This window comes from Archocentrus centrarchus, chromosome 2 (assembly GCF_007364275.1).
Source record: "Archocentrus centrarchus isolate MPI-CPG fArcCen1 chromosome 2, fArcCen1, whole genome shotgun sequence".
NCBI classification, from domain to species: Eukaryota; Metazoa; Chordata; class Actinopteri; order Cichliformes; family Cichlidae; genus Archocentrus; species Archocentrus centrarchus.
Genome location: NC_044347.1, coordinates 28092979 through 28106459, shown reverse-complemented (window position 1 = coordinate 28106459; position 13481 = coordinate 28092979). Strand labels below are relative to the sequence as shown.

At 40.0% G+C, this 13481-nt stretch overlaps 2 protein-coding genes across 5 annotated transcripts in view; both read left to right on the top strand.

Moving 5' to 3' along the window:
• LOC115793449 (dedicator of cytokinesis protein 9-like) overlaps positions 1–3146 on the top strand; it is a 57338-nt gene extending 54192 nt beyond the window's left edge. For all 4 annotated transcript variants that reach the window (XM_030748471.1, XM_030748477.1, XM_030748452.1 and 1 more), the window contains 4 exons: positions 567–757; positions 859–959; positions 1162–1300; positions 2150–3146. In XM_030748471.1, the coding sequence (XP_030604331.1) occupies positions 567–757; positions 859–959; positions 1162–1300; positions 2150–2266 (548 nt within the window). In that variant the 3' untranslated portion in view covers positions 2267–3146. The remainder of the gene's footprint in view (positions 1–566; positions 758–858; positions 960–1161; positions 1301–2149) is intronic.
• A 1428-nt stretch (positions 3147–4574) lies between these two features.
• On the top strand, positions 4575–12835 carry slc15a1b (solute carrier family 15 member 1b). Its single transcript, XM_030748500.1, has 24 exons — positions 4575–4648; positions 5894–5946; positions 6200–6231; positions 6330–6414; positions 6944–7085; positions 7328–7447; positions 7545–7644; positions 8146–8236; positions 8322–8402; positions 9032–9114; positions 9214–9300; positions 9386–9475; positions 9702–9746; positions 9871–9903; positions 10209–10294; positions 10446–10527; positions 10619–10735; positions 10822–10959; positions 11089–11135; positions 11299–11400; positions 11493–11607; positions 11692–11829; positions 11951–12058; positions 12381–12835. The coding sequence occupies exons 2-24, from the start codon at positions 5940–5942 to the stop codon at positions 12627–12629; spliced, it is 2178 nt and encodes a 725-aa protein (XP_030604360.1). The 5' UTR covers positions 4575–4648; positions 5894–5939; the 3' UTR covers positions 12630–12835.
• Positions 12836–13481: the final 646 nt, after the last annotated feature.

Below are 13481 nucleotides of genomic sequence, written 5' to 3'. Positions count from 1 at the left end.
AATCACCTAGAATGTTGTTCAAATAAAGCCAGGTGTGGTTCATGTACCATCCACATCATTCCAAAGTTCAGCGCTTACTTTGCCTTGTTAATAATTATGCTATTTGACTTTGCTGTAGCACAGACACCCTTCTGACTGTTTGCATGTACAGTGGATTTCTGTTAATATCCTGGTATAACATGAGTAGACATACAGCCATGGTCAAAAGTTTGCATACACTCATCATGGGCAAGAATTGGGTGCACAAGTTTGAATTTATTTTGGATTTTCTTTAACCTGCACAGGGTCAAAAGTACACACACAGGCTTAAATGTTTACACGTTTGGTTAAATGTTCCTTCCGTGTTGTATCTCGATCAGACACTTTTGATCTAAACTTTTCCAAAGTCATTAAAGATGTATGCTGTGCAATCATTCCACCCTGAAAAAAGAACAGTTCAAAGAAATTACACCCACGATGAGTTTATGTAAACTTTTGACCACAACTACATGTGTCTGTGTTCAAAGGATACATGTACGTTGCTGCTAATAACATACTTTTTCTCCTCTAACCCTGTGCCCGCTCAGCCACCCACTCTTTTCCATATGTAAAGAAGCGTATAGCAGTCATGTACCAACACCAGAACGACCTGAGCCCCATAGAGGTGGCCATAGATGAGATGAGTGCCAAGGTGAATGAGCTGCGACAGCTGTGCTCAGCCTCTGAGGTGGACATGATTCGCCTGCAGCTCAAGCTGCAAGGCAGTATCAGTGTTCAGGTACAGGAAAAATGATGAGGTTACGTTTTCCCAATTAAAAGGCTAAAAATCATTTTATTCCTTGCGTCTACAATTATTCTTTCACGTCTTTGGTTTTCCAGGTAAATGCTGGTCCTCTTGCTTATGCCAGAGCCTTCCTAGACAACAGCAGTGACAAGAAATATGCAGACAACAAAGTTAAACAGCTCAAAGAGGTCTTCAGGTACTCATTGCTGATAGAAAAACTACATGCTTTCTTATCACTCACCCCATTGTCCATTGTTTGTGCTATTTTATATTCTGTTGACATGGATGGATGGATGGATGAACTGTATGAACTCACCCTGCTGTGTTGTATATTAAAACCCTGCTCACCATTTTATGATTGTCGCTTTATGTGAGTTTTTCCATGCGTGTCTTTTCAGGCAGTTTGTGGACGCCTGTGCTCAGGCACTGGGGGTGAACGAGCGGCTGATTAAAGAAGACCAGCAGGAGTATCACGATGAGATGAAGGCCAACTACAGGGACCTGACCAGAAAGCTGTCGGTCATCATGCACGAACAGGTAGAAACACCACAGACTGACAAATAATCAGGATGAACATGTGATGTCACATCAGATACATCAGAACTGCCATATGTTTTACTAAGAATTATCACGCTTTGTTCTGTGGCATCAGAGGAGTCAAGCTACACCTGGTGCTGTTACATGGTTAAAATGAACAAAGAGTATTTTCTCTTGTAAAAAGTATATTTTCTTGGTCTTTTTGTGTTTATTGGTCTGAATTTACTTCTATTCACATCTCTGTGTTGTTTAATCTACACTTATCTACACATTCTCTGACTAGGGTGCCATGTTTGAAGTGTAACTTTATGATTAATGGCATAACAAAAGAACTGTCCTCGACTACAGTCTTCTACACTAACCATTACTAACCATGTTTCCTGTCTCCCTCTTTCTTTGTGCTGTCCTGAGGAGATTGGATGGTAATAATGTCTTTATTCATTTCATAAAGTTCCTCTTTACACTGTAAAGGAACTATATAAAAATGATTAGAATTACAGCCAGAAACGGAGTGACTGGAAACAGTTTTATGTATTTAAGTATTTGCAGCCAACTCTGACTTTCTAAACATAAAATTAAATGCCTGTTCAAATCAGCTTAGTGTGCAGCCTGATTATGATTGCCTATCAACATTAAAGTCATTAAATTATATTGAAGTGTGGTGACCACTGACATGTAGCAGGCAGACATTAGCATTTGGTATTCTTACAAATAAAATGAAGTCCTTACACTACAGTGACAAAATTTTTTTTAGAAAGTTTTAAGAAAAGTAAACTGAAGCAGCACCAAAATTTAGTTTTGGTTTGGTCATTTTTTCATCTTCATTCCCCAACTGCCCATTTCTTCCAGATAAACCCAGTGGAATATGGTACAAGGAGCAATCTGTCTGACTCTATGGGCATCTTCAACACCATCAGTGGCACACCAACCAGTGCCAATCCACATGGCTTGACTGCCGTACTCTGACAGAAATGTTTGACCAGACTCGCTCCTCAGTCACCACTAAATACCCGAAGGATCAGCTGGATGCCTTCAAAGAATCTAACACTACCCAAAAACATCACGTGTTTGCATTTTTACTCCTATTTCCACACAGGTGAAGCTGGAAAATCAATGAAGTCATGTCTGCTACCTATTATTCTTGTTTCCTGTGGAGACTCCAGTCAGTACAGCTGACTTTCACACCTTGACAGTTTTAATATCACCATCTATCTAGATTTGGGTGATTTATTTTATTCTGAGTGTTGGAACACATGTAGTGACTTAACAGGCATGTATTAGTAACTTCAGTTTACAACATGATCTTATCTTGTTGTTCTTGTCCAGAGCCTCACCCAGAGGAACACAAGGAAGTTCAGCGTTTGCATTTGACCCAAGTCTGCTTAATTCGTTTTTAACTGTGGGGCTCTCATTCAGGTAAATCTGTGAAAGAAGTGCTTCAAGACAGAAACCGATAAACGCTACTTCTCAAACCTGGTGCACAGTATCCCCCCCCCATTTGATCCAGTTACAGCAGGTGCTTTTTTTCTGTCGAGCGCAGGAGCATCAGAGTTTATCCTTCAAAGAATTAGTCATTCTATTTTAGGCTATTGAGAGCATGTATAGAAACCATCTGTAAGAACCTATTTTCTGTAAGAACATTGTGTGCAATATTTTCTACTGTTACCAAGGCTACCCACTGCACAGAAGCTGCTCTTGCCAAAGACGTTAGAAAAAAAGACAATGCGAGCCAAGAGTGGAACAATTTGTATTCCAATCTGTTTCTTTGTCATGATGCCTTTTATATTATCTGTGAAATGAAATGAAAATAAAACACAAGATTTTTACTGTATGATTGTTCATATAATACGTTTAAGACTTACAAATAAAAAAAATGTAATAATAATAATGCCTTTGTCCTTGCTTTGCCTTTAATTTTTTTATGATATGGAAACAAGTCGGCAGTGTTGAAGTAACATACTCCTGTATCTGCAGCATATCAAATTTAATCAAATTTTACAGCTGTTGAGAAAATAATTATCTACATCATTCCATCTGTATCAGATTTAACTTAGCAACAGTGTTGCTGGAAGTCTGATAGCAAAGGTCACATCTGAGTTATGCCAGTAGATTTCAGTGCTTTCACCGGCTGTTTGGTCCTGTTATCATTATTATTTTACCTGAAATATGAGTCGAATTTAAAGACTTGCAAAGGGAAGAAACATTAAAGCTTTTTTGTGTGTTACTTGTTTAAAGTGCAAATGGGTTCCTCCTCGTGCTACAAAGTATAACACTTGGAATCTGCACAGTATTTATGTTGAGCATTGATGACTGTGATTTGGTTTACTTATGGTTTTTATCAAAGGGGATCAGCTTTGAAATATGCAGATGTTTGCAGCTGCAGGAGCACAGTACAGGGCCAAACATGTAACACTAGTCTTTTCAGTTATGGAGCTAGCTGTGGCATGTAGTTTGTGCTTTTGTAGCATCATAACCTCTTCAAACAGGATTTAGCATGTGTTTCTGGATGTATTGAGTCACATTTTTTAGTAATCTGAACCTTTTGCTATATTTTGTCTGTTACAGAGCTCCATAAATATGCAGTTTACAGAATAAATCATCAGCCAGTGTTGATGAATGCAGTTTGAACTGTCTGTGGCCTTTCTGTGTGGAGTTTGTTCTCCCTGTGCCTGCATGGATTCTCTCCGGGTACTCTGGCTTGGCTACATGAATGTGTAGTGCAGTGCTTCTCAAATAGTGGCGCGCTACCAGGGGGGGGGGGGGGGGGGGACGTCTGACCCCGGGGAACATGCTTTTTTTTGCCATACTAGAATAAATTGTAATTACACATCCACAACAGTAGGTGGCAGTGGCGCTCTCACTGTCAGAGTGTGCGCAGTAAGTAATAGCACGGCTTTTTTTGCCTACTCGCAGCGCAGAGCGCTTCTTCTTCCTGGGGGGGGCATAACAGGAAATAATTGAGAAGCACTGCTGTAGTGAAACTGCAGCTTGTATATAAATGCCCGTGTTTTCCATTCTATAAATTTGTCTGTTAATGGCTGATACAGTAAAAATTTTTGTACTCGTCTCTTGATGCTCTCCATTTTTTCCCTCACGGTCAAGACCTGGAGACGTGAGTGAAATCCCACACTGTGCCCTGTGTCATGTAAAAGACCAGCTAATCCTGCATGTAATGACTACTATGCCCACCCCCAACAACACAACCGCCACACATAAACAAACACACAAACAAACACACAAACAAGCTCTTGTTGGCTTGCTGGACAAACACCCCAGTGGTGCCATTGTTTCAACTATTTGGGCAGCTGAGCATCATGTGTCTCCTGTGAGTCCTGCAAGTGTTTCACGGTGTGTGTTTTTGCCTTTATTTGATGAAATGCAAGAGTTCGAGCCTCATGTTTCTAAATGCTTTATCCTTTTTTATATGTTTTTTGGGCTATATTTAAAATGTTTGCTTTTATATAGAAATCTTAACTGTGTGCTTCTGTTTAGCAGGCCTCAATAATTAGATATATTATTTGACATTGGTATCATTTGGACATTGTTTTCATTACCTCAAAGCTGGTACTGAGAGGAATAAGTGATGCCATGTGACATGCAAAAAAACAACAACAAAAACAGTTGGATACAAACCAGGGACACGTGGCTCCCCCACAAAACAACTGCAACAACAATCTTCTTCCTCTTTTTCTTTCATCTGCCCTCTTTAGGGTATTCCACAGCTGATTGTGTGCCTCCATCTCTCCCTATCCTCTTGTATCTTTTCAGACCAGACATCTACATTTCCTCTGCAACTGCATCCATGAACTCTCTTTATTTTTCCTCTTGCCTGGCAGCTCAGTCTTCAACATCCATCTCCCAGTATACCACTATCCCTCCTCTGCACATATCCAAACAATTTCAACCTCTTACGTTTGTCTCTAAATGGTCCAACCTGAGTTGTCTCTCTTGTTCATGTCTAATCCTGTCCAACTTGGGGAAAAAAGAATGATCTTCAAAGACTTCTGAAACTGCACTCCCTCTCTAGTAAATTATGATAAAAGTTCTATCAGTAAGATATAGATTTACTGCCTCACAAAATGTGTACACATCATCAAACAGACATGTACAGCAAGATGCATTGATAGCATGTGGTTGGTCTGTAAACGTGTCACCTGTCAGTGGTTCTAATGATGTGGTTGATTGATGTAAAACTAAAAAGGGTCAAAGAGTATGTAACGCATGAATGTGCAATTTCTAACAACTAGTAGCAATAATGTAACTTGTGTTATAAACGAAAGCAAAGAGAAATACACTGTATAGCATTGCCCCTGTTATCAGCTGTCCTGACCAATTGTGTTATAGCACCGGAGATCTTTGAGTCATAAAATAATTAGGGCTCAACACACTCAATTGTGATAACAATGATGCTGAGAAAGGCAAATAAACTTGCATGTTGGGAGATGGTACTTGGATTAATAGTCCAGCATTAGTGGGTGTTGCACGATGGTTGATGGGAGGTTACATAAGGACCCTTGGCATTCATCGACTAAGTCTCAGTGTCCAGGATCTAGACAGGAGTCACTAGCCTCTCTCTCTGTCTCTTGCTCAAAGACTCAGTCAGAGAATTTGGGACAGAAGGTCGACACACACAGCAGCCATGGCAGGTGAGTCCCAGTCTGGATGAGAACCCTGTGGCCAGAACCCGTTTTTACATTTTACATTTTGGGCTTTCTATTCCAGGAGCATTTTCTTTGTACACACATTACACTTTTTTCATTATTCAGTTTCTATTTTCTTTCCATAATTCCATAAATTATGTGAACAGCGCACAGTTACTATTGATGTTTCAACTGATCTTTCTATACATGCTCAAAAACGTAACTCTGAAGGAGAACTCATGTTAACTTATTTCTGCAGATGAAGACATAAAGAAGCCCAGGAAGAGAACTGTAAGTTCAACTTAAGCTGCACTGCCTGTAATACTTTTATACAAACAGAATACAATACTGTTTCCATCTGGTGCAAACTTCTCCTTTGCCTCTAACAGGCCACAATCTGCGGGTACCCGCTGAGCATCTTTTTCATTATAGTCAATGAGTTCTGCGAGCGTTTCTCCTACTATGGCATGCGAAGTGAGTATTTACTGTATACTATTTGACAATTACCATTTTATGTTACTGCACAATGCACATATATACATCCCCACTAGATTTTTTTTGACACCTGTTGTTATACAGAAGCATTATCTCCAAAAGAGTAGTCAAAGTATCAAAAGTAAAAGATGGTTTAGATGGTTAGATCCTGTGGTTTTCAACCTAGGGACTGCCCTTCATAGGGTCACAAGCTAAATGTAAGCAGACATCAAGTGATTAAAAATGACCTTTTGGGACCTCAGTGATACCGACTATGCTAATGCTATTTTTTTGTAAGGTCCCCAACAATATGCTAGCGCAAACAGTATCTATATCCATGCATTATGAAAAATATTAAAGATCCCTCTCCAAAGCGGCAAAGTGTAAAGAAACATAACTAACACCCCCAAACTCTAAATGTACTGATTGCTTTCCTTGATGCTTTTAACAGTATCTAAATGATATATAAATACAATAAGCTTCGCATGAATCAACTTTTTCCTTTGTACTTCCTCCTTGTTGTCTGCAGCTGTGCTGGTGTTGTACTTCAAATACTTCCTGCTTTGGGATGAAGACTTCGCCACCACCATCTACCACACATTTGTGGCTCTCTGCTACCTGACACCCATCCTGGGAGCTATTGTGGCGGATTCGTGGCTCGGCAAATTCAAGTGAGCTTCAGAATGAAATAAAAAATATGTTTTCTTGAAAAGGCACCAACCTATAAATTGTTTTGTATTCGGTTACAGTAGCTGTATAAAGTTTAGTTTAAAAGGTTTGTCTCAAAAGTGTCTCGCAGAGATGAGCTGTTACATTTTATCTTTGGATTTATGATCCTTGTCTATCTTATCTTTATCTGTATGTGCTGTACACCTGATTAAGACTTGCTCCTTCTCCTCTTTCCTCTGTATAGGACTATTGTTTACCTGTCCATTGTTTACGCAATAGGACAGGTCGTCATGGCTGTAAGTGCTATTAGTGACATCACAGATACTAACAAGAATGGCACCCCTGACAACATGACCTTCCACATGTGAGTTGAACACACCCAGCGCTGTCAGGAACAGCAGAAATGCAGTGGATCCACACTGTCACATGTATAAATGCATCTGTGCTTTGCCCCCTTCCAGAGCTTTGTCCATGCTGGGTCTGATCCTTATTGCCTTGGGAACAGGAGGCATCAAACCCTGTGTGTCTGCCTTTGGAGGAGACCAGTTTCAAGATCATCAGGTCAGATGGTGCCAGGCACACATGTGTTGCTGTATACAGAAAGGGGAACTAGCAAAAGCAGAAACACCTCAAAGTCTTTTGAAACCCAGTCAAACAGTCTTGTAATAAATACAGTGAAAACAACATCTACAAATAAAAAAAAAACTGTAATACTTTTACAGGCTTTTATATACAGACTGTATATAAAAGATGGACAAACTGGCAATGTCAACATACACTGACTGCACTGACTGCCTTTCCTCTGAATACACAGCAGTTAAAATGAGCCTCACTCAGTTATCAGATGCACTCGGTCAGCACTTCTTTATCTGTGTTTCTTCCCTGCTAGCAGTTTATTAACTATTGATCGCAGGCACAACCGGTTCTGTAATTTTATTACATTCTTCAAGGCCGGGGACAAAGATTACTCCATAATGTTAATGACACTGCTAATCATCAAAGAGATTATGCATGCAATAAACTCTTAAAAACAACCCCTGTTGAACTTGCTGTGCCCAACAGGAGAAGCAGAGAAGCACCTTCTTCTCCATCTTCTACCTGTCCATTAATGCTGGAAGTCTGATCTCCACTCTCACCACGCCCATGCTCAGAGGTAGTGCTACACACTAAACCAATTACAGAGCGTAAAATATATCACTGAGTCATATACTGATTTTTTTATGTGCTTCCATTTCCAGCTCACAAATGTGGCCAGACCCAGCAAGATTGCTACCCACTGGCCTTTGGTGTCCCTGCCGTCCTCATGGTGGTAGCGCTGAGTAAGGATTTTATTCTAAACAGTTCGTGTTTACTGTAAGGAGCAGATTAGTGCTTCTTTCTGATAAGGCATACTTTTTTAAGTGTTCATAAATTGTAGATTAACAGGCCACTGTCTGGGAGCTTATCTGTCCTGCTGTGTGGTATCTTCTGTGGCTCTACATAAGTTTTGCAAACGTGCCCTGATGATATCAGAGTGAGGTCAGTCAGGGTCATTACAGCTGGAATAGAAAACCTGGGCTACAGGCCGGAGTAGCAAAGCAGAAGATGGGTATTTTATGAGACAGGTGGGAGTGAATCAAAGATATTGACGTGAACCATGAGAACTGTAGGAGTCATTTAAACAAAACAAACTCAGTGCTGAAGGACAGTTGTGGGTTTTTTTGGTACTTGAGTAGTTTTATTTTCTGCTACTTTGTACCTCCACTGCGTCACATAAATTCTCAGAAGTTAGTATTTTATACTCTGCTACATTTATCTGACATATATAATATAATATAATATAATATAATATAATATAATATAATATAATATAATATAATATAATATAATATAATATAATATAATATAATATAATATAATATAATATAATATAATATAATATAATATATGCGTGTGTGTGTGTTTGCAGTTGTGTTCATTATTGGAAGTCCTATGTACACTAAGAATCCCCCACAGGGCAACATCATGGTGAAATTTGGCAAGTGCGTCGGGGTAAGGGGCTCCTCATGGATGATGTTTCTCCAAAATGTTTCCAGTTTCAAAGATTTTACTGTAGTCGTTATTTTGCAATTGTCTTTCTGCTGTTTGTAGTTTGCTGTCAAGAACCGCTTCAGGCATCGATCTTCTCAGTACCCTAAGAGAGAGCACTGGATGGACTGGGCTGAGGAGAAATATGACGTGAGCGCAGCATACAGACGCAAGCACATGAAAAAACAAACGGCGTGGTCATAAAATCCTTATCATTTTCCTATTTTTGGTGTAGAAACTCCTGATTGCCCAGGTGAAGATGGTGCTGAAAGTGCTGTTCCTCTACATCCCTCTGCCAATGTTCTGGGCTCTCTTTGACCAGCAGGTATGTGTTTACACAGCACCACACAGATGGCTGCCCCTCCCTGAGCATTGCTTGCTGATAGGAGACAGTTGGATTGTCGGGGTTCTATGTTTACCTGATAATATAGGTAAACCCTGCACATATGACCTGTGATGGCTGTCGTTGTGAATAAATAAAAATGAATTGAAATGAGGGATTCAGACAAAATCCAGCGAGAGGCAAAATGACAACTGTGTCTGTTCCACAGGGCTCGAGATGGACCTTCCAGGCGACCACCATGAATGGCAACTTTGTAAGTGTTATATTTTAATGTTTTGATGTTAAAACTCAATTAAATATGACACCTTGTGAGCTCAACCCACAGAAATGAATCATTTTAATGAGATTCTGTCCTTTTTTTTTTGTTCTCTCAACAGGGGGCTCTCACAATCCAGCCTGATCAGATGCAGGTGAGACACTGGGCTGGATTTCACTTTTACTTTTTTGTGTACACGCTGCTGTCACGACCTGATTGAATTAAAGCATTTTGCACCTATGGCGAGCTGACAGCATTGGTGTGAACAAACCCTTGTAGCTAAAAACAAGAGACTGTCTGAGTCAGACAATGTCAGTGGTTTATGTGCCGGCTCAGCAGAGCAAGCAGGACACATGGAAGTCTGTTTAATATTCCATATGCCTGATTCTAATACAAAGAAATACTCAAAGCTGCACTGCACGTGTGAACACGGATTAAGAGTGACTCTCTTCTCACCAGACTGTCAACCCTATCTTGATCCTGATTTTGGTGCCAGTCATGGACAGTGTGGTTTACCCTCTGATTTCCAAGTGCTTTAATTTCACGTGAGTGTCTTCATTTTGTATAATCTATGGCACCAAATAGCTGTTGTTTGCACCAACTCAAAAATCGATATACTCAATATTCATAGCAATATTATCTATATCCTATATTCTCTCTGCACGCTCTATATGAATGTGCGCATGTATTCTGCAGTCCCTTAAAGAGGATGACAGTGGGGATGTTCTTCGCTGCCCTCGCATTTGTAGCTGCTGCCCTGGTCCAGATACAGATTGATGTAAGTGTAACATGAGGAAAAACACACACAGATACATCTGAGTACTTAATACACATGACCTGTATGAAGCATAATTCCATTCTTCTTTTAGAAAACCCTGCCTGACTTCCCATCAAGTACACAAGGCCAAGTGAAGTTCATCAACATGGTTAACAGCAAACTAGAAATCCAAGCGGACAACCACAAGATTAACTTGGGAGCTTTTGAGGTATTCCTGCCAACATAAGACACTATTCCCAGTCACTGTGATCATAATTTGGAAAATCTGCTGATATTGACTGTTTTCTCCAACAGGCCAGTGAGGATTACCTGACCTTTAATAACAAGTTTTTCCTGTTTCTGGGGCCTGAGCAAAACCATACCGTAACGTTAGATAATGGCACTCGAAATACCATCGCGATCACTGAGGGATCCCAGCTCGAGTATGAAAAGGTGAATAATTTCATGTCATGTTTTCTCCTTTAAGGAAAAAACATACGCTTAACAGCTATTGTATATAATCACATATTGATTATTTTGAGAACAAAAAACTGGGGTGCTGAAGTATTTTTCTGTTTCCAGTTCAATGACATCACCTCAAAGCCGGAAAAGGGTGCTAATGCTATCAGGCAAGTTTTTAGCAGTCATTTCAGAAACTGTTCTCCCAGGTCTTGGCAATCAGGGAGAACTGATGCACTTTTTTAAATGTTTGTGACATCACCTTCAATGATGTAGACCTCAGAGGATTAAAAACGTGATCTTTTCTGTTTTGTCCGAACCCTCTTTCCCCAGATTTTTGAACGGATTTGGCTCATTTTTGAATATCACCGTGCGTGACAAGGTGTTCAACTTTACCAGCAACATGTCACAATATCTTAATATTTCACAGGGAAAGTAAGACTGATTTCTCATTTTATTCTGAAGTCCAACATGGTTATACTAGTGGAAGTTCACTGTTCTGACTGGAGGTTTTCTTTATGTGGCAGTGCTAAGTACATCATCAAGGATAACAATGGAAATGTGTGCGACTACACTCAAGAGCTGGGCTTTGGCAGCTCTTACACCTTGATCATCCCGCCAACTTTCAGATTTGGAGACGCGGTAACTTGTAAATCCACTCTGAGGCGTGCCATCATTTGAATGCAATTTTTTTTGACAGAACTAACACATCTTTGCATACCGCAGTGCTCGGAAAACATCGCATCAGTGATGGACATGGAGCCTAACTCTTTCCACATGGCCTGGCAGATTCCTCAGTACTTCCTCATGACTTCAGGAGAGGTGGTCTTCTCTGTCACAGGCCTTGAGTTCTCCTACTCACAGGTAGAGGGTGCTCTCCCTAACGTTTCTCTTTTAATAATAAGGTCTGTCCCAGCTGCATACTTGAGAACTGATGATGTTATTCTTGTGTCTTCTGATTTGATGTAACACTATAATACTTCAGGCACCCAGCAACATGAAGGCTGTGCTGCAGGCTGGCTGGCTGTTAACCGTTGCTGTGGGTAACATCATTGTGCTTATTGTTGCTGAGGCTGCAAAACTCCCAGATCAGGTGAGTGGATAATGTAGACAGGAATAACACAGGTTGAGTTTAACAAGGTGGACTCTTCCAGAAGTGTACTGAAGAACTTTAACCTATGAGCTGGCATGCAATGACAAGACACTGGATATCACACATTAAAGAGTCATCTCTCTCTCCATATATATATATATATATGAGGATAATTTTTAAAGTATAAAGAAATATAATGGTGAAAATGAAATTTTTAGTACTACAGGACAATGATCTTTGCTAATCAAGCTAACTCTACTGGCTAAGACTTTTCTAGCACTGAGCTCCAAATGAACACTTTTTGTGTGCTTCTCTTTACCAGTGGGCCGAGTACATTCTCTTCGCCTCACTGCTGGTGTTGGTGTGCATCATCTTTGCCATCATGGGCTATTTTTACACCTACATTGACCCAGCCAAGATAGAGGCTCAGTTTGCCGAATTGGACCCTGAGAAGAAGGAGAAGATGAAGAACTTGGAGATGCCTAGGAAGGGCTCAGTTGAGGGCCACAAAGAGGAGAGGAGGAGTTCTGATTCCAGCTGTGATGATGAAAGCAGACAGACCAAGATCTAAAGCTCTAAAGGAACCCTCTTGCCATACATGAATGCTGCTGGATCCTGCCCGCCACGTCTGAGTGCCTGTGCTATTTTGGTCATTTTGTGAGAGAATTTCAGCTCACAGCTGGACATGTAGTAGTTGAACTGAGTGAAATGGTGCTGAATAGCACAGAAGTAGCTTTGATTGTAATAAGCTCTTGGTGGATTATGTTAGTGAAGGATTTTGGCTGGGATAATTCAAACACCATTATCCACATACCAGCTTAAAATCTTCAGAGAATGTGACTTTTTTACTCATATAATTGAAATTCCTTCATAGATCATTTATAATTGGATATTTGGCTACTGTAAATTAGTTTTGGCATGAGTTCTTTGGCACTGTGCATCATTATCTTTAAGTAATTTTGTATTTTACAGATGTATAATTACAAAGAAACAATTCCAATATTTGTATTTATTTCCAAGTGAAGTGATGTATGTATTGTAATATACTGTGGACAGATGACATGCTCATCTGCTCCAGGAGGTAATCTAACACTGCTTACTCAGTCAGAAATGTCCCTTATTCAAAATCAGAATTTTATTTTGTCCTGGGAGAATCCTGTGATGTGATGGCTGTTCATCAAGGTCCACCCAAGGAACTGTCAACAAACATCTGTATCAGCAGTGGTTTCTCGTACATATGCAGTGACATCATTTAAAATCACTGTTTACGTTCTTATAAATTCTGTAATCTGAAATTGAATATCCATTAAAACACAAATGTTTACAGTTTGATGACTGACTGGCTGCTAGCATCCTTGTAGAACATAACTTTGTGCCAATTGTTAGCTTTAAAAGAGGAGACCTCAAATAAAAAGTCTGTACA